The sequence below is a fragment of the Aythya marila genome, assembly GCF_965140915.1.
Source record: "Aythya marila genome assembly, chromosome: 19".
NCBI lineage: Eukaryota > Metazoa > Chordata > Aves > Anseriformes > Anatidae > Aythya > Aythya marila.
Window position 1 is genome coordinate 8,961,141 of NC_139060.1, and position 25,576 is coordinate 8,986,716.

Sequence of the window (25,576 nt, forward strand, 5' to 3'; positions counted from 1 at the left end):
CCTGCACCAAATTGATCTGTATAAACTGTATGCATCTCCTGATTGCAAACTTGCAAACAATACTGAGACACCTGTAGATATCGATACTGCACTCTTTAAATTGCCTTTTTTTTTATTCCCTGGAAGAAGACTGGTATTGTACAAATTCAGTTCTGCTTATGACCCTGCTTCTTATTCTTTGAAGTCAAACCCCCCGATCTGGTGTGTCTGACTAAATCCCATTTCCTTTGTAGTTCCAGGGGAACCCCAGCCGATGGAAGGGAGTGGTGCAGCAGAGCACACTCCAGCTGCAAACCAAACCAACACAGAACCTGCTGCAGCTGCTGATCCAGAGGTATGTTAAAAAGAATGTCTTGTATATTTTGTTCAAACTTCTCATAAAAATGATTGAAGATCCTCAACAGTAGCATCGTAGCTGCAGGATGTACAAAGCCTATTGTTATACACAACCATAATCCCTATGTTTTAGTTGAAGAACTGGAGAATGGAAATACAAGTGAAAATGGAAGTAGGAAGCCCATGAAAAGTTGTAATTCCCAACTTGGCAGGACTGCACGTTTCGTGTGTGCAGTATGTGTTAGGAAATGGACCAAGAACATAGGAAGTAGCCATACGTGGTGTGTTTTCATCTGACTTCATGTATTGCAATGTTGTTTGCTACAATGGGATTAATATAGCAGAAAGGTGAAAGAACATTGTAGTGAGATACAGTAATTAAGATTTAAAAAAGAGTGCATTGTTTTTCTTTAGTATTTAAACCCTCCAATCCTTCCACCTGGATCTGGGCTTCCTGTTTCCAACCCTGATGGCTTCCAATCAGGAGAGGTAAGACTTCAGACTTGGTTCAAAGTGGTTAGCTAATGACTCGTGAAGCGTATTTTAACCATTATTTTGTAGTGCTCTTAACATGGGCCATCTAAATGGCAAGTAACTGATTCAAGATGCAGTTGGACAGGATGCTAGGTAATCTCATCTGGTCTCGCTTTTCCTACCAAAGGTGGGACTAGATGATCTTTTTGAGGTCTCTTCCAACCTGGGTTTTTCTATAATTCTGTGATGGATGCAGATGCTTGTGACCAGGCAAGATGGTGTCATATGACTCTTCCAAAATTGTACAGAAGAGACCTCTAAGTCCGTATGAGAAGTTCAGAGTCCTACTTTCTGTGGTGTGATCTGCTTGTTCGATATATGTAAACTTACAAAAGCCTTTTCAGAGTAAAATGTCAATAGCACTTTAAGGATCTCTTCTTGCCTCTGTGCATGCATATAATTTCACTAATATTAAATGTGAGACACAAAGAGGAGAATAGATTGCTGTGTGCCAGGCAGAGTAACATTACCTTTATTCCTACTAAATGTTTTCTGTATCTACATAATTTTGTGCTTTAAGAAGTCCTTTTGATTTAAACTAACTTCTGGCTTTACATTTTTTTTAACTTGAAGTTGGTTTAACCTTTGGCAGAGTGAGACTTTTATAATTAAATAAAACAACTGAAAGCTTGGGGCAGTGACATGCATGACGACTTTTTTATTTGTGTTTTTTTGTATTTGTGTGTTCTTGCTGTTTTGTAGCTTTCGCGCTCTAGTTCAATGAGTTCATTATCACGTGAAGTAAGCCAGCATTTTAATCAGGTACATGTGGCTGGCCATTCTCATTTATGTTAACGTGTTTACTTTTCCACTCTTTATTTTGCATTTGCTTAAATACTAATGCTACTTTTAGTCATTTTCCCTTCTCATTTCACAGAAATAACCTTCAAAGTGACTAATGATGCAGTGTTCCTTTTAACACTCAAACAGGGTCTTCAGACTTTTGTGTTTATGAGAATGCATGTAATCCAGGCATGCTTTTTGTTTACATTCATGTTCCTAAGAGATTTACTTAGTAATTTTGATTAGCTCTTTCCTGGGTTACCAAACTCGTCAATTGATGTAAAAAAAACAGCAAACAAAAAACCTCCAAACTAAGAAAAATCAACCTACCACTTCCCCAAATGACCCAATGAAACTAAACCTTGTCATTCTGCTGCTGCCAATCTCAAGTTGGTAATAATACCATTGCCTGTTTCATCTGCAAAAGCCCCTGTAGGAATTAAAGGAATGCTTCATCTCTGCTGTTCTGGGAGTAGTCTGGGGTCACCGTAAAGGAGTGACACAAACTCTTTCTGATAGTTTTTAGTAAAGCAAAACTTGACATAGAATGTTTATTTTTGGGCAAGTCCTGAGGTCTACTAACAAAAACAGAAGGTACTAATGCAGTGAAGTCGCACCAACGTCTTGTTTTGGTTTTGCATGCTTTGGATTTTCAGAGCTATTTACAGTTTATGCATGTGACATTGTTTTGCCAATTCCTACATTAAGCAAATAATATTAAAGAAATGGATGCAAACTGTACCAGCACTTTTTGCAGTTGTTATAATATGCTGCTCTGTCCATATTGTTGGCATTATTACTGTGAATATTTTCTCTGTATGACTAAGCAAACCAAGTCTGAGAGGCAGTGAAGCTCTGCAGTTCCGTAACTTTTGTATAATCTACTTTCTAGCCTGCCGCTGTACCACCTTCGGGGGGACCTTCAGCAGGAACAGTACAGTTCTACAATCCTTCTCAATTTGCACAAGTGAGTAAAGGCCTCATTGTTACTTTGAACTAAACTATTGAACAAAAAGAGACTTGTTAGCCCTGAGAGTTCAAACAAGTAATTAAATGTTGCTTGAGTAAATCAGTCATGCTGAACAATCTTGTTTTAAGTGAGCTGAGTCCACGTCTACCTTTAATAAGTAACTCGGTGTAGCCTTAAATATCAGTACGAATTTTGTCTTTTTTTTTCCTCCCAGATATTTTTACCATGTAGTTGTGTTCTTTCCCCCATTCCCAGGTGATCCATATAGTGAGAGAATCCAGTCTGTCACGAAGTGTCCTTCTGCTCTTTCTCTGCCTTTGTAGCACTTAAGAATTTTGCAAGATAAAATAATGGAACGAGCAGCTGCCCATTCTGGAATGTCACTGTATTTTTTTCATCTGTTTTCAAACCAAATATGAAGGGTTAAAAAGTATTATAACAAAAGAGGCCAGGCACCTTTATGGAAAGGTTTGTGTACATGGAACCAGGCTCTCAGTACTGCAGGATGAGTAATCTCCTGCCTTGTTGAAACCATACAGATGAGAACTATATAAAAGTGTACTATTGTGAGATTTGGTGCTTCAGCAGACCTCTTGATACGTGATTTAGCTTTGATATTCAAAACCGTCTGATGGAATGTCAACCCTCTTCATTTTTTTATGTGTTTTGATTTTGGTTTACTAGTTTAATCCAGACTATCGCATGCAGAGTGTTAAACATGCACGTGGACCAATCTAACTCCTTTAAGCTAACAACGTTGGGATCAAGACTTTACTGACAACTTCTTGTATTTTGTCTCCAGGATGGCACTTCTACAGAACGTTTTTTTGTTTATTCCTGTTACTCTTTTTCAGTCTCCTGCAGTCACTGGAAGTTCAAGGCCAGGAAGAATAGGACAGAGGAAGTATCCAACGCTGAAGTAGAATACAGTGGCTCTGCTTGGAATTCTCATTCGTGTTCTGAATATATGAAGAACTATTCAATCTGATGGCACATGGTATCAGAACTAGCTGCAGTTGACAGGACAGTAATTTAATGATGGGTGATTTTTTTCATGGGTCTCCCTACTTGCACTTCATCTACATAAATCATTACCAAACATGAAATATATGTAACTTTTCCTTTTAAAGAACTGGCTAGAAATAGCTTTGCTGTGATAAAGAATAGACACAAGGGAGGAAATAGTTGCTGTCTGTTACAAAAATTATTCATAAATTGCATAGGCAATTTATTCCTTAAAATAATTTTAAACCTACTAGTGTGACTTTAAGGCATAGTTTCAGGGATTCCTTAATTTCTGAAGGATGCTCCCGTCCCATTGTGGGGGAAAAACATGTCCACATTGTAACATAACACTCTGTGGCCTTAAGAGGACCATGCGCAATTGTAATGCTTATAAAACAGGACTTGGTTTGTCAATGTATGAAATTCAAGATGTTCATCTGGGAAATGCCTCGTGCTAGTTTGTTTTTTGAAGGGGGGAGGGGGCCACAGCTCATCCAAATAAATTGACCCATATTGAATGAAAACTGTGACTGTAATCTAATACTAATTTGATTTGGATCTTATCTAGTATGTATGTAGTTTGTGGTTTAGACTACTTGTAAAGCAAATTGTATAGTCTGAAAGAAGCTCTCTGTATAATAGCCGATGCTGTACTATTTGATGAGTGAGTGTTCTTTTAAGTGCAATACGGTTACTTGCTTTCTCTCAAACTGCTGGCACTGTGTAATTAAGGTGGTAACAGCTTGAAAGTTGTCTTTTCCTCTCGAGTGCCAGAATCAGCATAATACTGTTCTTGAATTTCCATTACTAAAATAACCAAGGTCTTAAATAGCTAACAGCTGAATTTCAAACGTACTAAATGTAGATGGATTAGACCTCTACCGATGGACGTTGAAATCTATAGGATTAATATAGGAAATCTTGAAAACCATGATATGCAATGTTCATATTGACTGAAGAATCTGAATCATCTGCAAAGAGGGAAATAAACTTTAAATATTTATTAAATTGTTAGGCCATATTTTATTTAGAATTTGCCACCACACTATTTGATTTTACTTGAATTTCTGCTCATGAGTAGAAATAACGTGAATGTGAAATTGCTGGTGTTGGTCCCTGATAGTTTTTCTTCTCCTGAATAATGTCACCTTCCTGAGATCTTGATAGCCTTACGTTTTATTCTAAAAGGGGTTGTGTGTAGCTGAAGCATAATGCTGTTTGGGGGAATCGGAAACCTTGGCGTAGTGGTCCCTACTCAATTCCAGGCACGGTGAGCAGCAGCGTGGGGTTCCTCTTCTGTGACTGAAACCTAGTCAGACACTTGGCTTCCTCTAGTTCAGCCAGGCCGCTGATTATTTTCTCCTTTCAGTAGAGACTGCCAAACATCTTTAATTCAAGAAGGCTTCCTCTGAGCTGGGAGCGGCTGTCTTTCCTAAGTGTAAGATTTGACACTGTAAATTCTTAAATAAAATATTTTGCGCTCTGGAGCACTTTCACATTTTACTACTTCTTGTGGTTTATTGCTGGGGCAAGTCGAGGGAAGCTCCGCGTGTCTCCTGAGTGCGCGGAAAGGGCTAAAAGCCCTGCTTAAAGCGAGGTGTGGAGACCGCACGGGAAGCAGTTTGCGCTTTATAAACGTTGAAATGTTACAAACCGAAGAAGTAGGCTAAGAGGAGCTTTTAATTTTTAATTTTTAAGCGAAAAAGGCTTGGTCTTGAAGTTAGCGAGCCCCCGGGGCCGCTTTTTGCCTCAGGGCCGGGCCCTGGCGGGGCGCTCCTCCGGCCTCCAGGGGGCGCTGACGGAGCCGCGGTTGCTGCGGCCGGGCCTGGAGCAGCCGGGGCGGAGCTGGCGGGGCCCGGGCCGGCGGCAGGCGGGGGGCGGCCGGCACCGTGAGGCGTTGGCGGCGGCGGTGGGGACCCCTCAGCGGTGAGCTCGGGTGCCGGGGCAGCGGAGAGGAGCCAGCAGAGCCCCCCCCGAGGTCCTTTCAAGGAGCTGGGAGCCTGACGTGATATAAGAGAACCGCGCTGGGCGCTTCAGAGGGGTCGCGGCTTGGGGTGGGTGGGTTGTGGGGCTCCTCAGGTGCGATGCTCGGGGGTATAACGCCGAGGAGTCTGCCTGCCTTGCACCCTGCTGGTGCAGCCCTCGAGCTGCCAGGGAGGTAGCTTCAGGGTGTTAACAGCAGGGGTTGGGGTGAAATCGGGGGAGGTGGCAGCGGTGTCCCTGTGCTGTGGGAGGCTGAGGTGGAGGCTGGAAATTTCCTGGCTGGGGGCAGCCTGGAGGCTGCTTGCGCCCTGACTCACTGCACAGCGGGGCTGTCCTGAGCGTAAAAACAGCAACCCCAGGCTTTAAGGGAATTTCTAAGTTGCTTTCACGCTAACGCTTTACACAGCCTCTTCTTAAAGGAATGTGTTTGTAGCTGTGATGCCTGCGTCACCTGGGAAGTTAGTTCATTGTTCTGCTCGTGTAGAAACGAAAATACCATTGGTTTCCTAACAAGGTTGTCACAAGGATTGAAACGTTCTAGAATGGAGTCCTGGCGGGAGCTTGGTTCATGATTACGGACCGCTGTTTGCAGCTCAGTAAATCTGTATTCTTACCTGTTTCTCTCGGAAAAATTCAGGTATTCCGCCTCTTGACATTTTGCAGACGATGCATCTGCCTGCATGTAAGCCTTCCCTTCGTTCTCAGCTAAAGACCGAACTGTCTTCAAACCCCATGCCTTCCTGGCTCAGGTAAAGCGCTGTGAACCTACAGATTAAGCAAGGGAAAGGGAGGCATGCTGTGAGGAACCTTACCTATGGAGCAGCATCCGTAGCTGGCACGCAGGAGGAGAATGAGTGCTCTAAATGGATTTTCCCAGCACTCAGGGGCATGTGTTACTCAGAGCACCGGAGGTGGAGCAGTACAGGACCTGCAGGCTAAAAAAGCTGGCAAAGCGGCAAAGAAGGAGGCCAGTGGCAATGGCGTGCTTACCTTTGAAGATCCTCGATGTGTAGACACCTCTTTAAATGAAACCATAAAGCTTCTACCGGATGAACTCAAAGCTAATATGAAAATTAAATCAGTCACCCCAAGGCCTCCTAGGAAACCCCGACTGGAGCGTGCGGCGTCTCTGGATGAGAAAAACTGGAGGAGGTGGAGGAGGTTTAGAACTAGTCAGGAAAGTCTGACAGATCCCAACGAGACGAGCTCCTCAAACGGTTCTCTGCAGGAAGCGTCCCTCAGCCCTCCCGTCAGGGGCAGAGCAACCCCCTGCAGTCAGTGTTGCGAGCCGAATTCCTTGCACAGTTCACCAGATGCCTCAGAAGCCAGTCCCATGGGGAAAAGCAGAGGAAGCACTTCGGACCTGGGGAAACGAGCCTCCGAGATCTCCAGTGCCTTTGGTGGGCTTCTGCGCGGGAAAGCGTTTGCAGGCAGCAAACCCCGGCTGTCCCAAATAATGCCGGCTCGACCTCTGCCACCCATAGAGCTCAACGTGGCCTCTCACACGCTGAGGACAGCTAATAGGATTGACTCAGATTTTATGGATTATCGCCATTATTCTCAGCACAAGTTTGGGAGGGTGAGCAGCAGCTTGAGCGATACCAGGCTACACGGCAATGGGATGGTCTACGATAATTGCTCCACAGACTCCATGAAATCCACGTTCAGCCTGCTCACCCCCATTCGTTCCAAGGATGTCCGGAGCAGGTACGTCGCCCAGCTTCTCGTGGCAAAGCTTGCTGGTTGTGGGTAGGTGCCAGCTGCTGCGCAGAATCCTGCTGCTCAGGGGCAGGGAACGTCGGACTGATGGGTAAATCACAGGAGTTCTGGGTTCATTAACTTGCTTTGGCGAGTGGCAACAGTTTGAAGATGAAAAGATTAGTTCAGATACTGTATATTCTCTCCTTGGGGCTGTGTATTGTTTTTTTTAAGCGAAAGTAAGATTTGCTGTCAACTTCCTTGTAGGATTTAAGCTGTTTTGAAAGGTAGGGAACAGTAGCTGTGCACGCCAACACTTCAGAATATATATATATATGTTGTAATTTACAAAATATAGCTTGGGTTTGAACTGAAAATGGATTATATTTTAATTTAGGCAGGAAAAAAGTCCCCCCACACAAATATTTTAGTTTGAAACTATCAGTGGTAGTTGCCCACACATGCCTGCCACCATCCTGTAAGGTGACCGTCCTCTGCAGGTCTTGGGATTTGGCTTCTGGCAAGAATAAATTATCTGCTGTAAACCGCAGGAGCTCCTCTGCCCCAGGTTTTCCACGAATTTCTTGAGGAAAAATGTGATTCCACTCAGATTGTTACGTGTTTGTCCGGGGTTTTCTTGCACTTCCTTCTGAAAAGCTGTCGGCATCAGGTGAGGAGCTGTGCAGGCCAGTGGGTTGTGCAGCATTGCCTAACACCATGCTGTCATCGTTACTCGTGGAGCTTAAGGAAGATTAAAAATACTTATTTAACCTGCTCTCCTTTTGCCAATACCCCTTGCTTTTGTGAACAGCGTGGTGTCTGGAGAGGCAGGCAGCGTGGGGCAGGGCTGTCTGTGTGGAACATGACCTCGGACTCAATAAATCACATAATTTAACAAGATGAATTGAAAGAAGAATGTGAGTTTGAATCCTTGATTAGGAGCAACTTGGTGCCAGAACATTGGGAATGGGGGCACTGGTTTCAGTTTATTTAAACTGGGCTGCTTTGAGGTACTTCAATATCAAACCAGTCACCTCACTGTGTGTCTGCAATAGGTATGAAGGGGGTTGAAGGCTTGGGAAGGATAAGTCTTTGATCACAAAACCCATGCAGCATCACTCTTGCCATTGTGCTTGTGTCCTGGCTGGCTTATGACAATTTTGCTCTCTTGTGCATGATCCACGAGCTCCCTGCAAGGGTTGTCTCTGGTTGATGAGTACTGAGGTGTGAGCAGAGCGTAAGGCTTGGCACGTGGCTGAAGTGCCCTCTGCACTGGTAACCTGGAGGCGTGTTGCATCTGCTTTTGGTCTTACACCATGCCAAGGGAATAACCAGGGCTCGGGCTGTCTTGCATTTCCCTGCAAAGTCAATTACACTAAACTATGAGTTTCTGAAATCTGCAAGTGTTCTAATGAACTTTAAGCAAACAGAACAGTATATAAAGACTAAACTCTGTTTTCTTGAGCTAAATGTATATACTTGAGATTCAAGCGTTACAAATCATTATTTCAACTGTCACACCATTTTCTGAGATGCTTTTTAATGGGTCTTCTGTTTGCAGAAGCTATTTGGAAGGCAGCCTTCTGGCAAACGGTGCCTTACTGGGAGCAGAAGAGCTTAGCAGATATTTCCCTGATCGGAATATTGGAATTTTTGTGGCTACCTGGAACATGCAAGGTCAGAAGGTATGTGTACATCAGTCCTCTAGAGTTCTTCTGGCAGTGGTAGAGTTACCCCATATTTATTACAAGGACTGGTATGATACTTTTTTCATGATTGCGTTCCTAATCAACCAGAGTTCCGTGTCTTTACCCTCTCATGTTCACCTTGGTGAGTCATTGGAATAGGGTTCCTCAGATATTGGGTATGAAAACAGCGAGCTTCTTAGTGCTCCTCTGGCATTTTGTGGCAGCTCTGTTATGCTCTGTTGAAATTAGGGTCGTGTGAAAATGGCTGATTATTTAGTACTTACAAAGAGAACATCTCTGAAAAAGAGCGTGGCCTCCTGCTTACATCTTTACGTAGCACAGGAACTCAGGATTGATTCAACCCGTTGATTGAGATGCTGTGCTTGGAAGAGCACAAGCAACCACTTGTGGTGTTCAGTAAACAGCCCATGAACTTGGTAAAAAAAAAAACAACGCATTACAGGAAATAAAAGATGTCACAGTATCAGACCACATGGCTGAACTGTGGAGTGTTGGTTACTGCTGGACTGGCAGCAGCTGAAGTCTTCCTCTGGGAAGGAATATTCTCCGTATTAGCACTTAATCCATTTTTGAAGCCCAAGTTGTTTGCTTATACTGTGGAATCTATAGCTTTGCCTGGGCTTTCCTTCTACTTTTGTAGTAAATCTTTGCTTTTTATTATTATTTTTTTTAATAACAGGAACTTCCAGTGAATCTGGATGACTTCTTGTTACCAACAGATCCTGACTATGCCCAGGACATGTATGTCATCGGAGTTCAGGAAGGCTGTCCAGACAGGTAGCAAAAACAATGTAATGAACCATCCCTTTTTCTGTTAGCTAGTAACTTTGTTTTGAATGGTTCTGGAAATATCTCAATCATATTCTCCATAAACCACCCATTTAATCTGTGAACTTTGTTACATGAGTACCAGGGAAAATGGGGTTTAGAGGAAAATGGCACAAAATCTGTAAATATAGAACTTGGCCCTGTTTCCAGGGCAGCAAATAGAAAAACTCCTGTTCAGTGGGCTTCTGAGCCAGCTGTAACCCAGCTCACTGGCTGACTTTAAGTGTTAGCAACCTTGTGCTAATTACTAGTACGTTGCTCCAAATTTTCTAGACCGTCTGAGATTGACAAGCCCTACAAAAGCAGGTTGAAGCCTCGTGTCAGACCCTGCTTTTTTAGGATCTTTCCAGTGGGACTTGCTTTTCCTCAGATTTGGAAGCGCCAATTCACTAACACGCAGACCCTGCCACATGGCAAACGTGGTTACAAATCAGGCTGACCAGCAGCATTGCTTTGGCAGGGGAGGTTTTGCTTATGCTTGCTTGCCTTTCTTCGTGAGAGGGATTACATTGTTGTCAAAATGCTGATTTTCTTTCCTGGTTATTGTCTCTCGTGCTGTCCTTGTGATCCAGCTGTTGTTCTTTCCTGCAGAAGAGAGTGGGAGATCCGCCTGCAAGAGACACTGGGCCCCCACTATGTCATGCTCTACTCTGCTGCGCACGGAGTGCTCTACATGTCGGTCTTCATTCGAAGGGACCTGATCTGGTTCTGCTCAGGTGTGTGGTCCAGTGTGAGCTGGAGAATAGGGAGGTGAAAGGACTGCTGCCATCAGGTGTCTTGGCCTTTTCTCCAGGGCTGTCCCCCTCCTGACTTTCCTGCTCACTGTCTTTGGAGGCTTCTCTCTAACGGCAGCTTCTCTTTCTCCTTCCAGAAGTGGAATATGCCACGGTGACAACTCGAATCGTATCTCAGATCAAAACCAAGGGAGCTCTGGGAATCTGCTTCACGTTTTTTGGGACCTCCTTTCTCTTTATTACCTCCCACTTCACATGTGAGATGCTTACAGGCTTGGTAGAAGTGTTCTGACTGAGGGTGGGAAGGGGGTTGATATACAAAAGTAAAAAAAAAAGCTGCAGGGGGATACAGGAACCAGACAGATGAAGTTAAAGCTTGGGGCTGCTGAGCTGAAAACAGTAAGGGATGGGGGATTTTTTGGCAGCAAACTTGAAAAGGAACTATTTAGAAAAACAAAAATGAATTCTGTTAATTTGTATTCCTTTTTCCACACTTTCTGTTATTTTTTAAATCTGTGTGCTCCCTGGGCCAGTGTTCCATTTTTACGTGTGGAACATGTCTGATCTCCATTGAAAGCTGCTGCTGTTGTAATCAGATATGGTAATTAAATGAAAACGATGCATCGTTGCCAGTAGTGGGCTTTTGGTTTTTCAGCTGGAGACAGTAAGGTGAATGAGAGGAAGCTGGACTACAATAAAACCATTCAAGCACTTACACTTCCCAAGAATGTTCCAGACACAAATCCGTATCGATCCAGCTCTAGTAAGTGTGAAAACATTCTTCTGTATGAGCCTAAATGAACAGAGTTGTTGTAGAGTGAAAGACAGTGCACGAAGGAAGAGAGAATGGGACTGCTTATTTAAGGCAGTAGATAAAACAAAAGACCACATCTTTTTGTGTGAAGATGGTGTTTGTTCACATGATTATTTTTTTATTTGAGCTGGAGCATAATCTTTTGGGATATTTGAAAGAAGAAGTTGGAGGGGAGGAGAACATTCAAAAGGCATTCTAATGCGATATATTTTTTCTCAGAAAAGCAGTAACATAATATTGCTGTTGTCTTGATAAATTTATGTTTCACTTTTCTAGTGTTTTCGATGGTTGCAGGCAGAAAAATGCTCAAGTATTTTATCTTTTGTTAATAAAAAAGAAATAATTTGTGTCTGTTCCTTGAACATACCAGCAGTACTTGGTTAACTATGCATTATACAGTTCCCATTTCTAAAAAATTAAGAGAGTTTAATTTCAATGAGCATGTAGCTATATCAGCTACCCTAATTTCCTTAAAAACTCAAAGTGAGATTCAGGGATTTTGGGGGAGATTTTTTTCTGGTTTTGGAACTTTTCAGAGTGTTCACCTTTATACTGACGCTTCTGCTTTGAACTTGCAGGTGATGTTACAACTCGGTTTGATGAAGTGTTCTGGTTTGGTGACTTCAATTTCCGACTCAATAAGGATCGTGAAACTGTGGATTCCATCTTGAACCAGAACCCAGAAACAGGCGTGTCCAAACTCCTGGCATATGACCAGCTTACCAGTGAAATGAGTAGAGGTGAGCAACAACTGTTTTTCTCCCCAGTCTCCAGGAACAAAGATTCCTACACACAGAAATAATTACAGCCAGGTTCCTATTTCCTAAAGACCTTCATTGCTTTTTGTTAAGATCTCTAAAAAGAGAACTCAAATGCTGTTGAATCCAGTGGCAGTCTATTAAAGGGAATTCTGCATTTTGCTGTATACCTTGTGTAATCTCCCGGGCTATTTATTGCTTTGTTTCATCCTGATGCCCTTGTAAGCTGGACATCATTCTCTCACAGCACCTAGGGCGTTTAGATTTGAAAAGGCAGCATACGCAAAGCATTGGGAGCTTTCAGGGGAAGGGGAAGTGCATGCACCAAGTGTTGTTTGTTTAAATAGCAACAGACTAGCTCTTCATTCTCACTGTGTAAGAACTTGGAACCTCCTACCTTTCCAGAGCCCAGGCCCAGGTTTCTATAGTCACGAATGTACATGCCTGCAGTTGCCAGCCAGCATTAGTTCAACAGTGTCAAAGAAGTGCAGAAAGTGCGCCAGGTTGTAGGAAGGAGTTTTGTTGTTCATGCTGTTCTCCCCTTCCCCTACAGGATCTATTTTCAAAGGATTCCAAGAGGCTGACATTCGTTTCCGTCCTTCCTACAAGTTTGACATAGGAAAAGACAGCTATGACACCACCTCCAAACAACGGACTCCTTCCTACACAGTAAGAGATGATTTGGGAGGGGCTGCTCAGGCTCTTACCTGCCTCCAGAGGGGATTCTCACATGCAGTAAAAAGCTGCCTTGGATATGCTCCCTGCAGCAGTTGGTCTGCAGGACATGCGGCCATGCTGGCATTTTTGAACCAGTGCTTCTCTTCAGCACAGATGTGCAAAGGGAGTTACCATCAATTTTCCTCTCTCTTTTCTGTCCCCCAGGATCGAGTAGTGTTCCGCAGTCGGTATAGAGATGACATCCATGCTGTCAAGTACTCATCGTGTCCTGTGATCAAAACTTCGGACCATCGGCCTGTGTTTGCGTTGTTCCGTGTGAAAGTGAGGCCTGGCAGAGACAAGTAAGTACCTGCTTATGTTGTTCTTTGCACGTGACTGCAGTGATGAGGACATGCTGCTTTTCAGAGTTTGTCCCCTCAGGGACTTTCAGGGACTCGGGGTTATTCCTGAAATAGAGTTAATCCCCTGCAGCTCCCTGTAGCATGTTTGGGTTTTTTACCCAACACAGTGTCAGTGCTCAGAGCAGTGCTTAAGCCTTGCCCTGACATCAGAAATCCTTGCTGCCAGGTCCCTTAATTCTCCTGAGGGAGATAATTGGAATCTACTGCAATTGACTGTGACTCTGCGTTTTATCTGAGATGCAGCTCTCTGCTTTTCCTATGAGCACGGATAACTCTCCTCTTCTATTCCTCTTTCCCTTTTTGGGGTCAGTGCTGTTTGCACTCCCCAGTGGTAGTTCCATTTCAACCTAGCTATGTGCCAGTGGAGAATTTTGAGATCCTCCGTTTTAATTCATGTTCCACTGTTGGCTGCTGTGCTAGTAGAACTTAGAAAATTTAGTGAAGTCACTGAAATTTAGTTTGCCACTTTTTTGTGAGTAGCACGCTCAAGAATTTCAAAAGCCAAGTATCTAGAAAATCATGGCTTCTCAGAGCACTTGATCAGCAGTGTAATTAGAATTGGATTTTTTGTTTGTTTACGGATATGAAATATCTGTTAAATAGAAGTATTGCAGAGGGTGAGCTGCTTGGATTTCCTTCTGGCCTGTGCAGAACAGAGCTGTTGTTGTGCAGGAACCATACTAGTGAGGGCACCAGGTTTACAATAAGCTAGTTTAGCTTTTGACCAAGTATTGTTTTTGTTTTAGAGACATGAACAATGCCCTCTATCTATATCTCTTATGAATGCAGGCATTTTCATGCTTAAGTTGAAAGTACATTTGCCTTCTATGACCAATATGTTCTTCAATTAAATTTATAGTGAAGAACTGTGTTTCATTTATTTTCTCCCACAGCAGCAATATCTGAATATCTGAATACCTCAAAAAAGTAAAAATAAAATAATAATAATAATAAAAAAAAAAAAATCTGAACTTCGTTGTATGAATTAGTTGAGCAATGTTGGGCAAACAGGGATGTATTCGTGCCTTTTCTAATTGTTCGTGTTTATGTTCTGGAATACTGTAGTATTCCACTTGCTGCAGGGCAGTTTGACAGAGAACTCTACTTAATCGGAATAAAGAGGCGGATTACAAGGGACCTTCAGAATCGACGAGTGCAAAAGGACCAAAAATCCAGCAGCATATGTAGCATTTCCTGAGCTGAAAACTCTGCAACGCTTGTGTTAGAGGTACCCGGAAAGAAGATTTCAGGCCATGGCAAAATCTGCAGGGAATTGTCTGCCTAAGCACCTCTGGCAGTTGCTGTGGCTTGTGGAGAAAGTCTTAAACCTCATCCTGGATTCATTTGCATGAGCTAATCCATATAGCTCAAGTGCTTTTGCTGAAGAAAATGGAGCCAGTTATTTAGGACATCCATTCCAACAGATGCAACTGATTTATTTTTAACTGTACTGTCTTTGGAAGCAACCAGATGCAGTCTCTTGGTTCTAAGGTAACTCCGCGCAGGATGTACAGCTCTTGGAATTGGCATGACTGGGGGCAGGGGACCTAAGAAAAACCCGCAGAAATGCGTTTTGTTTTGTCTGTTTGATTTGATCTGGTAAGCCTACACAGGTTGTGGGGTTGTTCTTTTTTTTTTCCTTATCCGTAGTCAAATGTGCAGTATTCTGTCAAATGCTTAACAGGGACCAGTCAGGGGACTTGGGCAGTTTGTGTCAGGACAGTGCTCCTGTGCAGGGCTTTTTGGTCCTCTACAGCAAGATCTGTGTGAATGTACCACTGTACATTCAAGGTGTGTAAACATTTGCCTTTTTTAATAATTATTCCATAGGCCTTCTGTTGGGGAGGGAGGGTAAATATCAATCTCTTACACCCTATCTTTGGCTGTTGAGATTGCTTGAGGCAATCCCGTCTTTAAATAGTTTCCCCTCCACAGGGGTGATAAAACACTACCTGCCTTCAGCAGCAGGATGCTTGAGGTGAAAACAAAGGTTTAAATACAGCTACTGCGTAATGCTCCACCAAAATGGTTCGAGATGTTAACTGAGTACCAAGGATGGATGCAGAGAAACTGCAGCAAGTGAAATCAGTGCAATTTGTTACCTCTGATGAGTTACATTTCCTTTATTTTTCCCCATTCAGTGAACTGTGAATAACTTGCTCTTTTCCAAGTAGTGTTGTCTTAAGGCTAAAGATACCCCATGGACCAGTGTGGCACTGGTAAAACGTAAGTACAGCTAATTCTTAAAGTCTTTATAGGTACAGATTGGCTGGATCATAATCACCTCGGTACATAACACCATGCAAACAATTGGGAGGAAGTGCTGCTAACTATGCAACCTGTCCAAGACAGAGCTTCTGTTCTGCGGTACAAACATTTATGGCACTGACTTGTCTGTAGCCATCAGAGATTTGGATTTCCTTTCTTTTTTAAAGGAATATAAATAAATTACTATGGTACCTTCAATGAGAGCCAGGTCTTATTGCAGGGCATTGTGACTGTGATGCATGCTAACGCTTTGGGGGACCTTGGGGCATTTTCCTTCGGCTGGAAGAGGGGTTGGTTTTGCTCAACCCAAGTACCAACAGGGGGCATTTTATCTGCCAGTTCAAGAAACCTCACCCTTTACTGATGAATTTCAGAACTCTTGCTACTTACTCCAGTGACTTCAAGGGCTCTTTATTTTCTTTAAAAACATACACAACAACTGAATGAGACTTCCATACCATGGGTTCTGTAAGAAGCAACACCTTTTCTTCGAATTGCATAAAGGTACGGTGATAAAGCAGACCATAGCTGCCTCATAGTGTTCTGCTCCCAATTTCATTGTTCCTTACAAGACACACCGAGCCCGTGAAATGCTGCAATGCAGCTGCCTACATTTTTAAGCCCCTGTATTAAGGGATTATGTAAATCAAAATGTTTTATCTTCTCTCTTCTGGGTCTCCATACTTCAGTTTGAAATTAAGTGGCAAGTATTTGCCCTCTCTTTATGTAACATGATGGCAGTCCCATGGCAGTCACTTTTGGTCTCACAAGCTTCCTCGACATTGTTGATCTTAACTGCTAGCTAGCTGAGCACCATCACTGCTGTTAAAACTGAAAGATCTGTCTTTCTGCAAGACCTTAAGTTAATCATATGACAATTTGAAAAAAAGTAGGGTACAAGTTTAAGGTGCAGCAGCAGCGACTCCTTTGAATAACAATTCAGGCATAAAAAACCTTCTACTCTTTTGCATAATTCACTTTCAAGTAACAAGAAAATTGCTTTCAGGCTAGAGTGAGTGTCCATGTAGCATTATGTATAGTATCTCCATCTACAGACTCCCCAGGAAGTTATGCTATAGGTCTACTTTCCTCTGAGTTCTATCAAAGTTAAGTTATTCCCAGACATACGATGTCTTAGAGTATTCCAGAGGGTAAATTACACTGAACTGATCCATGACACTTGTAACAGAACCTGGACTGCAGGAGACTTGCTGCCTGATTTCAGATGGATAACAACAACAATTTTCCTAACTCACTTTGACCAAATACTTGTTCCCCTCTGTAACAGCTGTAAATTGTCTCTGAATTCAGGTATGTGAGCCAAGCCTTTTAACAGCAGTCTTCCTCTGGCTTATCCAAAGCCAGGATGGGCTGAGAAGCCCAACGTAACGAGCCCTTCACAGCCCAGTGTTCTGAAGCAGCTTTGCTCAGCTGTAGCATAGCTCCATGTTTGCACAGTATGCCTGGAAAGACTGGGGAAGGAGTGGAGTCACAGCAGTATTATAAATCAAAAAAAAATTAAAAAAAAAAAAAAAAAGCAAGTCTCTCAGATACATGCAGGATGCGCTGCTTTATCGAAAGAGCCGGTACATCCGAGGAAGTCGCCCATCCTTACTGGAAAGTGCTGCTTGGATGTGTTCATACGTGGGCAGATCCGTTAAGTCACCCAGTGCAGCCACAGCTGGTTTTTTATGAAGCATCTTAGTGACCACTCTCTGGATGTCAGCAGATTTCACCTGACCTGCAGAAAAAAAAGAAAGCCAGAGCTGTGACAGCTACATGTTAAATAGCACGAAGCAGATTTACTATGATGGTGGGTCAGCCCCCTAGCTCAGAAGACCAAATCACTAGCTCTGGACCTTCTCTACCATACTTAGCTTTTTACTTTCTTCTGACAAAAAAAATAAATAAATATATGGTATTGCTTGCAAGCAATTGAGAAGATCAGTTTGAAATATGTATCCAGTCTTTACGCCCCCATGTTTTCTCAGGTGATTCACCACTGCTACAGGAATGTATTTTAAGTTGCCACCCCCAGACTGTACCTACAATCCAATCCAGGCAAGAAAAAACAGTTCACTCACTGATCAGGGCACAGAGCTCATGAGGTAGTTTCCTTGTGTTTGTGGCCAACACTTGGCGTCCCACATCTTCAAAGATAACAGGCCTAGACTCGAGGTTCATCATGAGCATGGACTTCAGCTGCGTCTTTGCTCGCTCAAGTTCTACCTGTGAATGAGCAGAAAATACAAACATGTTTAAAGAAGACTGGCCACTGTTCTCTAATACAAGCTACCATCAGTTTCTGAAAAACACGGCGATGGCTGTATTAGTGCCATGTTCTGGTCCATGAAGGAGCTGGGCTTTTTCTTAGACAAAACTGCCTCAGGAAAGGGAAAACAGAAGGCAGCTGACTGGTTAACAGGCAGACTCTTGGCATTAAGAATGAGCAAAAGGCCTTTCCCTTGCCCTAAAAAATGATGTTGTGAAGAGCTACAGAGCACCTAATAGGAAGGTGCTTGCAGAATTCTTTGTGAACGTTCTGCTAAATTTTCTATGTTCTTTTAAAGTAATACATGAAGTAGCTGATCTACAGAAAAATCATCCCAGCCAAAGCCAACACAATGCACTATTTCAGCTCAAAGACTGCCTATGTAGTCTGTAAGTTAGGCCGCTGACCTCTCCGACTGCTCCTGCCATCAGGATGAATTCTCTTGTGATGATTTCCACCATCTCTCGAACCTAGGAAAAACAGGTATTTGAACAGGTTAGAACAATGATTAATTACTCTATTAGAATAGCATAACATGCTCAACATCTAGCTCAATTTCAGGAAAATATTATGTTACATTCCAATACTTTTGCAGTGTTTATAGAAATCTACCACAACACTATCTGTAAGTACAAAAGTTCTCACATCACTGTTTGGTAATAAGCGATGCGATCACTTTCTAAGGATACCTGGTTTTGAATACCTGTTTTGGATCAGCGCTGGCATGTATACACAGGAGACCTGTATCCTCGTAACTGTGGTGGTAAGAAGTTGCATTATACATCCAGTGGTGCCTACAAGTATGCAAACAAAATTTTGAAGTTTAGAAAACAACTTAAATGTCAAAGTTAGACACACATGGACAGTGAGTCTCCTAGCTCATTTTCAGAATTCTCAGCAGTGCTAGTAGGAACAGTCAGTCCCTGCCTCTGACAATTTCTGTGTGTGTGTGCTATCTCCTTCCTTCTTGCCATCAGCATCCTTGAGACCAAAAAGTGAAGGATACAGCAGTATTACTGGTACCTAGAGCCAGTTCTTTTAATATTCCCTGGTTGAAAGGATGGGTTGGGCTAACAGAGGAAGATAGGACTCCTAGTCACTTTTGCCCTTTATTTCACCTTGTCAGAATACCTTCTAAAAAAATCAGCCCTGCATGTTTCAAGCAGAATAAACTGTAAATCTGTCTTTCCCAAGATGAGGCCTTCCATGTCAATCTGCTAGAGAAGACGATTTCTGCTATCCATTACTCAAGAAGACAAACAAACCTGTTGAGCACATTGAGGTACAGCCGAGTGAACATGCCTTTGCCAGGCCCACCAGCTGAAAAGGAGCCACCGCCTCCCATCATCATATTTAATACTGCAAAGGGAATGAAGTCTTCCTCCTGAATTGCAACAAGAAATTCAGTCACCCAATAGCAGAGACCAAGCAGGGCTCAAGGGCGAGGGATGAGTAAAGAGAGAAAGAGTCCAAAAGAAACATGGCACAGGAGTGTAAAGGTCAGTGCCTTTATCATACTGACAGTGAAAAAGCTGCCTGTACACGCACCAGCAGCAGCAAGAGTGCCAACACTTATGTAATGAGAGATCGTAGCCTGGGAGTCTGCAAGTAGAGCAACCGAAACAGAGAATTTCAGGCTGGTACTTACTAAAAACGAGCAGCTTTCTAACCCAATCATAATGTGGGTAAGCTCCGGGATTGGAGTAGGGCCGAGACTCACATCTGACATGTCTTTTTCAACCTGTGTGAAAAGCAAACAAATTATTAGGACATTTTCACGTTTGTTTTATTCAGCATGATAAATTCATGTTAATTAACCTGTCACCCAGGTAATGGCTACCATGGTCAGTTTGGACTGCATATTCACAGACTACTTCTACATGACCACTACATACTTTTAAAAAAGCAAATCCTACAAAAAGTCAATTCAAACCCAAATCTGAACCTCCAACAGGAAGGAAAAGGCCACCTCCTCCTTCCGTTACCTTGACGATGCCTCCCGTGTACTGAGCCACCGATCTGTCCACATCCTTGGCCTGCGCGCTGCCCCACACCGGCTCCATGCCCAGCAGGTATTTCTTGGCACACTCCACCAACTGCTCATGCTCGATTCCCACCCCGGCCAGCACCATCCTGTCGGGCGTGTAGTAGTTGCGCAGGTACGAGTGCAGCACTTGCCGGTCGATTTTGTTGGTGTTTTCCACTGGGCAGAACCTGTTCAGCCCAACTGTATTTTCTCTGTAGGCTGCCTAAAAGGAAACATAAATTGAAGCAGCAAATATTGCTTCAGCCCCTCAACCTAAACCTTCCCTTTGTTTTATAATTATGCCTGTTTGAGACATATAAGAGAGGATGGGCTGAGCATCATTTCACTAATGTCACCATAAATCAACATGTTAACAACGGCAAGCTATTCTTAGCTTTAATTTACATTAAAATCTTACGTATGTAAGTGTTATTTTAAAGTGGAGGGAAAGCAAAACTTCTGCCTAAATGAAATCTAAGTAACAGAATATCAGTTTTCTAAAGTCTGAAATAAACCCTGCAGTTAAGGAAAAGCTGAGAAAGTATGCAGCATGTCTCACAGAGGACACTAAACATAACAACATGGACTTTTCAGTGTTTTACCGCATGGATCATTTCTGTGAGGAGAGGCTCTGGATCAGGTCTCATATTCAAGTCTTCCAGCTCAAACCGTATGGCCATCCGAGTCATCTCAATTTCTTCATCTGTAGTAAGAGAGAAATCAAGAGATCACCACCACACAAAGTACTCACTGGATACAGGAGAGCTCTGAAGTTTCTTGACAAGCACAAGCTAATGTACTCTCAAGCCCGCTCAGAGTCTTGCTCTGGGACTCTGTTTTGAGTCAGATGTTGTGTTCTCAGACCTGATAACCGGGGCTGCAGCGCCACGTCTGCCAGCAAGTTGACCACCGTGTCCAGGCCTTTGGCATCAGCAGAAACAGCGTACATGATGGTGTCCCTGCAAGGCAAGAGGGGTTCTGCACTGGGGAGTCACATCCCAGAGCATTCAGTAAACGTAATTTAGGACATCATTGATAAAGAGGCCACGATGCATCAAGTGCTTTGAAAAGGCAACAGCACTGACTTCCGTTACCCTGCCAGGTTCACTTTTGGGACTTCTTAGCAGTTGTCAGAAACAGATTTCTGATGCTGAGAGCCAAAAAGCAACTTCTACGCTCATGCACCAGAAAAAGCAAGGGTTCAGCCACCCCAAACCACCGCGTTACAACCATTAGGGTAACTGAGGATGTAGGAAAAGCCTCATACCTTGAAGCCTGACAGTCACAAATGCCCCCATGCTTTTCCAAGGTGAGGAGAATTTCATCTTTGCTGCCAAACTGAGCTGTGGACTAAGAATGAAGACACCGGTGTTACAGATTAGCAGACTGAGAACTAAGAGCCCTCTGGTATAGCTCAGAACAAACATCTCCTGCTCCATCACTGATGCCTCCTACGTTCTTTAAGTCACTAACGATAGAGATGAGAGCATGACAGACTTTCAGTACCATCAGCACCCATTTGAACAAATTAAACCTGTGCTGGCAGTGTGAGGACAAGCTGTTCTTTCTCCCCTTGCCCTGTCACTCACGCTGCCGTGCAGCTTTTGGTATTTCACACAGGGATGTGGGGACCTGTGCACACCCAGTGCGGTACTCACCGAGAAGGCCAGCTTCTCCAAGAAGTGCGAGATGCCGCTCAGGTACTTGGCCTCGTGCCTCGATCCTGAGTTGATGAGCACTGGCGGGGAGAAGGCGAGGGGTTAGCGGGGCTTTTACCTCAGCAGCCGCTACGGGAACACCACAGGGGCAGCACAGGGCCTCGGTGTGCAACAAGACAGCATCCTCCTCCTTCATCCCCACCACCTCCTCCTCCTCCTCCTCCTCCTCCTTCATCCCCCTCCTCCTCCTCCTCCATCCCCACATCCTCCTCTTCCTCCTCCTTCATCCCCACCACCTCCTCCTCCTCCTCCTCCTCCTTCATCCCCACCACCTCCTCCTCCTCCTCCATCCCCTCCTCTTCCTTCTCCTTCATCCCCTCCTCCTCCTCCTTCACCGCCACCACCTCCTCCTCCTTCTCCTCCTCCTCTTCCTCCCCCCGCCCCCCACTCACGCCCCACGGTGCAGAACTGCCCGAATTTCCTCTGCGAGGCCACCCTCAGCCCGTTCTCCAGCGCCGTCACCCGCGTCTCGAAGCGCTCCCGGCCCTCGGCGGCGGCGAACACCGCCTTGGGCACTCCGGGCAGCGGGCAGCTCAGCGGCACGCCGGGGGAGACGCCGCCAGCGCTGTAGCTCCGGCCGCACCTGCGGGGACAGCGGCAGCCGCCGTGAGGGGACGGCCGAGGCCCCTCAGCGCCACCCTCCCGCCATTTTCTCCTCCCTCTCCCCTCACAGCCCCGCGCTCACCGCCGGGCCGGGCCCCACGCTCCGCGCCTCAGCCAGGCCATGGCGGCCGCCATCTTGCCGTCACCCTCCGCGCTTCCCTTCCGCCCGGCGCCTCGCCCCTCTCGATGGGGATTGGTGGAGAGGTTCGGAAAGCGGCTGGCGATTGGCTCGCTCGCCGAAGTGGGCGGGGCGTGCGCTGAGGTGAAGCCGCACCCCTCTCCGGGCGCTGCCTGAGGGGGGCTGAGGCGATGGCGGCGGAGCCCGGCCCCGACCCCGGCCCCGGCCCCGGCCCCAACCCCTTCTCCTTTCACGAGTTCGTGCGCAGCCAGGCCCGAGGTGCCCGGGGGGGGCTGCTCCTGGCCCCCGGCGACGAAGAGGAGCAGGAGGAGGACGAGGAAGAGGAGTGGGGCGGCAGCTACCGGCCCTGCGCCGTGGAGCGGGCCCACCTCGCCGCCGGCCCCTTCTGTGAGGGTCCCCTCGGAGCCCCCCCCCCGCCGCCCGGTTATGAGGAGGTGAGAGCCGCCTCATCACTGCACGAGTTCGTAATTTCACACAAACAGCGGTTGGCTAATTACACGGGTTGTTTGCTGCCTCCTTTCTGTGCCCTACAGGGTTAGGCGAAGTTAAGTGGCATCGAGAGGGAAAAACTAGGTGTGAAAGTAACCTCAAATGCCGCTTTTTAGCACTAAAGATAAGAAAGCTGAATTATTTCATCTGGTCCTGGCCTTGGAATGTTAGCAGTGCACTAACCCCATTTACGAGTGCCCTCATTTCTAATAGGAGCTTTTATTTTTTAGCTAAAAGAAGAGAACGCCAGTTTGAGAAGCAGGATCAACAAGCTTCAGATTCTCTCCGAAACTCAAGCAGACAAGTGCGTAAGCCACACTTACATCCCACGGTGGTGGGGTAGCCGTTTGTTGGGGAATTACAATTATCTAGACCGCCTGTGAACAGATGAACTTTCTGTATGGCCATTGTGCCTTCAGCTGGGTAGTTTAAATTACTGCTGGAGGATGCTGAATGCAGAAATCCCCTGAGCCACAGCCTGAAGCTGTAGTCCTGTGGGAAGACTTAACTTTTCTTATAATGTGGAAGAATTGAGTTTCTTGGTCCTTCCTGAGAATTTTCTTCCTAGGGTATTAGATGTTCCAACCGCTTACTGAACGTTCTCTTTATTTTAAGGATGAGGAAACTCGAAAGAAAGCTTGAGGAAAACAAAATTAAAGAAGAGAAAGAAACGCAGGACTTAGAAGCAATGGTGCAGCATGTGGAACAAAATCTCCAGCTGATGACAGTAAGTGGTGGCGTCTGCCATAGCAGCAGAACCTTGTTCACACTTGAAAATTTGCAGTTCCACTTCTCTTCCTTCCTCTCCCAGGAGAGCAAGGGAAGCTGAAGTGATTGCTTCACCCATGTGAGCACTAAACAACTGTGATGTGGGGCTGTGTTTTTCCCTTATAGCAAGCCTGGGTCCCAGTCTAGAACTCCTTTCATTGCCTGGGATAAGGGAGATCTCTGCAGAAATACCATTTTTTGTATTCATAAGCACCTTCAGCTGCTTTTTTGCTGAGTTCTGCAAACACCTCCTTTATGAACTAAGAGCACTTTTTCCTGCCTTCTTATTCTGGGTACATTTTTCTCTAGTCCAAGAAAAAAAAAGTAATGGTTGGAAGTAACAGACTGCACTTGACAATCAGAAGAGAGAAACGGGAAGGAGAGGAGGGAGGTGACCAGGTGCACCGTCCCCACCTCATAAAGTGTTTAGAGAAAGAGGTGCTGCAGCACAAACCACAAGTTCCGTACTTTAATTTCTGTGCTGGAATCGTGAATTCTGATGTTCCTCAGGCTGCTTGCTGTGGTCTCAGTCATCTTTATTCTCTTCCAGAAACGGGCTCTTAAAGCAGAAAACAGTGCTGCAAAACTGAAACAGGAAAATGCCTTACTGCAGGTACGAAGCAGTTTATCCTTAAGGCCGTGCTGAGCTTACTGGGACTTGGGAGCATCTTGACATGGAGGCTACAAAAGGGAAACTGAGAATTCCTAACTACGCCTCATTTTCCTGGCAAATGTTATAAAAAACGTGCTTGGTTAGAATGCTTAAGCTCTGTGCTGATTGTTAACGTCACTTTTGTGACATGTGGTGCTCGTTTTGCGGTGCTATCTTGGAACTTAAAGTTTTTCTTAAGTTTTACATGACATTCAAATGCAGTTTGGTACTTAGGATGGGTGAAGGCCTGGAGTGCTACAAGGCAAATAAATGTTTACCTGTAGGAAAACATCTTAGAAAGAAGGGAGGGAAATTGGAGAGAGGTTACAGCCCTGCGTAGGGGCTCTCAGAGCTGGGAGGAGTTTCTCTCTAGGCAGTCTGGCTAAAAATCCACTCAATACTTGCTTCACCCTGCTCACAGCTGAGTTCTGTGGTTATTTTCACATCAAGTTTTTTGTTTTTTTTTTTTAATTTTTCCCTCCCAAGGTTCAGCTGAACAACTACAAGGCAGAGAACGAAGCCTTGAGGTCGGGGCAGTCGGCGAGCCTGGCTGCGGTGAAGCAGAACGCCGAGGCGGCGTTCCAGAACCTTCTCACAGTCATTGCAAACTCGCGGTCTGCAGTGAGGTGAGGCTCAGAACCGGCCCCTAACACCTCCCACCGCCGAACTGGCATCAGGAGCACCGCAAAACCTCCCGGGGTTGGGTTTATTGGTGGCTTGGGTTTTAGGATTGAAGCTTGGGGTCTTGTGTGTGCCAGGTGAGCTGGTTAGTCCCTGTTTTTGTTATCTGTGCTTTTTGTTACCTGTGCTCTATTTTTTTTCTGAAAAATGACAAAAAAAACACCACGTGGGTGCGTTACCCTCTCCCTTTTAACGCGGTGTTCTCCCCCGCTGCAGGGGGTTGGGTTGGTTTCATGGGGTCTCATGTTATTGTGCCAGGTGAGTTACTTAGTCCCTGTTCTTTTTGCTAACTTGGGATTGATTTTTTAATTTTTTCTGCAAAATGATCAGAAACCCCCACCCTGGTGCTTTACCCTCCTCTCCCATCTCTCGCTGCAGGCAGCTGGTGTCGGGAGCGGAGTCCCTGCAGCTGGTGGCCGATCTCCTCAAGTCCATAGACAGCATCTCCGAAGTGCCCGAGGACGGACAGTGAAACTGCCGGGGGAGAACGGGGCCTCGCTGCGGCACTGCGGCCCCACCGGCACCGGGAACGGGACCGGGACCAGAACCGGGACCGGCTCCTGCCCCCCGCCCTCAACCCCCTCCCGCAGCGGGCGGGCGCTAGGACCCAGCTCTGCTCCGTGCTGCTCCGCCTCGTGTCCCATTGGCTGCCCTCTGCCACGTGCCTGGGCTCAGCTGACCGCGGCGCTGACTCCGATTGGCCGACGGGCGAGAGGGGCGGGTTCGGAG

General features: G+C 45.2%; 4 protein-coding genes across 10 annotated transcripts in view; 3 read left to right on the forward strand and 1 right to left on the reverse strand.

The window, feature by feature from the left end:
• The window catches only part of SEC16A (SEC16 homolog A, endoplasmic reticulum export factor), a 28,899-nt gene extending 23,775 nt beyond the window's left edge, over positions 1-5,124 (forward strand). For 6 of the 7 annotated variants that reach the window (XM_082775782.1, XM_082775783.1, XM_082775784.1 and 3 more), the window contains 5 exons: positions 234-334; positions 751-825; positions 1,573-1,632; positions 2,546-2,620; positions 3,478-5,124. In XM_082775782.1, coding sequence (XP_082631908.1) covers positions 234-334; positions 751-825; positions 1,573-1,632; positions 2,546-2,620; positions 3,478-3,546 — 380 coding nt within the window. In that variant the 3' untranslated portion in view covers positions 3,547-5,124. The remainder of the gene's footprint in view (positions 1-233; positions 335-750; positions 826-1,572; positions 1,633-2,545; positions 2,621-3,477) is intronic. The other variant, XM_082775785.1, reaches the window with a different exon arrangement.
• A 387-nt stretch (positions 5,125-5,511) lies between these two features.
• On the forward strand, positions 5,512-15,738 carry INPP5E (inositol polyphosphate-5-phosphatase E). Its single transcript, XM_082775290.1, has 11 exons — positions 5,512-5,554; positions 6,249-7,318; positions 8,871-8,994; positions 9,698-9,795; positions 10,438-10,562; positions 10,718-10,837; positions 11,236-11,343; positions 11,973-12,134; positions 12,706-12,821; positions 13,035-13,171; positions 14,297-15,738. Exons 2-11 carry the CDS (start codon positions 6,462-6,464, stop codon positions 14,427-14,429), a joined length of 1,980 nt encoding a protein of 659 aa, XP_082631416.1. The 5' UTR covers positions 5,512-5,554; positions 6,249-6,461; the 3' UTR covers positions 14,430-15,738.
• Positions 15,739-15,889: 151 nt separating this feature from the next.
• PMPCA (peptidase, mitochondrial processing subunit alpha) lies at positions 15,890-22,290 on the reverse strand. The gene is made up of 13 exons (XM_082775291.1): positions 22,201-22,290; positions 21,908-22,098; positions 21,456-21,535; positions 21,065-21,147; positions 20,662-20,756; positions 20,400-20,500; positions 19,757-20,020; positions 19,420-19,512; positions 19,037-19,155; positions 18,475-18,565; positions 18,179-18,241; positions 17,584-17,728; positions 15,890-17,240 (listed from the first exon to the last, which is right to left on the reverse strand). The coding sequence occupies exons 1-13, from the start codon at positions 22,251-22,253 to the stop codon at positions 17,071-17,073; spliced, it is 1,548 nt and encodes a 515-aa protein (XP_082631417.1). The 5' UTR covers positions 22,254-22,290; the 3' UTR covers positions 15,890-17,070.
• A 107-nt stretch (positions 22,291-22,397) lies between these two features.
• On the forward strand, positions 22,398-25,453 carry ENTR1 (endosome associated trafficking regulator 1). The gene is made up of 6 exons (XM_082775292.1): positions 22,398-22,691; positions 22,977-23,050; positions 23,362-23,473; positions 24,065-24,127; positions 24,653-24,792; positions 25,226-25,453. Exons 1-6 carry the CDS (start codon positions 22,428-22,430, stop codon positions 25,317-25,319), a joined length of 747 nt encoding a protein of 248 aa, XP_082631418.1. The 5' UTR covers positions 22,398-22,427; the 3' UTR covers positions 25,320-25,453.
• The last annotated feature ends 123 nt before the right edge of the window (positions 25,454-25,576 follow it).

What these genes read in the sequence shown, in the direction of transcription:
- INPP5E (XM_082775290.1), top strand. Translation starts at nt 6,462, where the DNA reads ATGAGTGCTCTAAATGGATTTTCCCAGCACTCAGGGGCATGTGTTACT. An exon ending in TCCAAGGATGTCCGGAGCAG is followed by an intron (nt 7,319 to 8,870) that starts GTACGTCGCCCA and finishes TTCTGTTTGCAG; the next exon opens with AAGCTATTTGGAAGGCAGCC. An exon ending in AACGGACTCCTTCCTACACA is followed by an intron (nt 12,822 to 13,034) that starts GTAAGAGATGAT and finishes TCTGTCCCCCAG; the next exon opens with GATCGAGTAGTGTTCCGCAG.
- PMPCA (XM_082775291.1), bottom strand. Translation starts at nt 22,253, where the DNA reads ATGGCGGCCGCCATGGCCTGGCTGAGGCGCGGAGCGTGGGGCCCGGCC. An exon ending in ACACGGGAGGCATCGTCAAG is followed by an intron (nt 19,513 to 19,756) that starts GTAACGGAAGGA and finishes CTTTTCACACAG; the next exon opens with GTTGAAAAAGACATGTCAGA. An exon ending in TAGAAAGCTGCTCGTTTTTA is followed by an intron (nt 19,156 to 19,419) that starts GTAAGTACCAGC and finishes GTTGCAATTCAG; the next exon opens with GAGGAAGACTTCATTCCCTT.
- ENTR1 (XM_082775292.1), top strand. Translation starts at nt 22,428, where the DNA reads ATGGCGGCGGAGCCCGGCCCCGACCCCGGCCCCGGCCCCGGCCCCAAC. An exon ending in AAAATCTCCAGCTGATGACA is followed by an intron (nt 23,474 to 24,064) that starts GTAAGTGGTGGC and finishes ATTCTCTTCCAG; the next exon opens with AAACGGGCTCTTAAAGCAGA. An exon ending in AACTCGCGGTCTGCAGTGAG is followed by an intron (nt 24,793 to 25,225) that starts GTGAGGCTCAGA and finishes CTCTCGCTGCAG; the next exon opens with GCAGCTGGTGTCGGGAGCGG.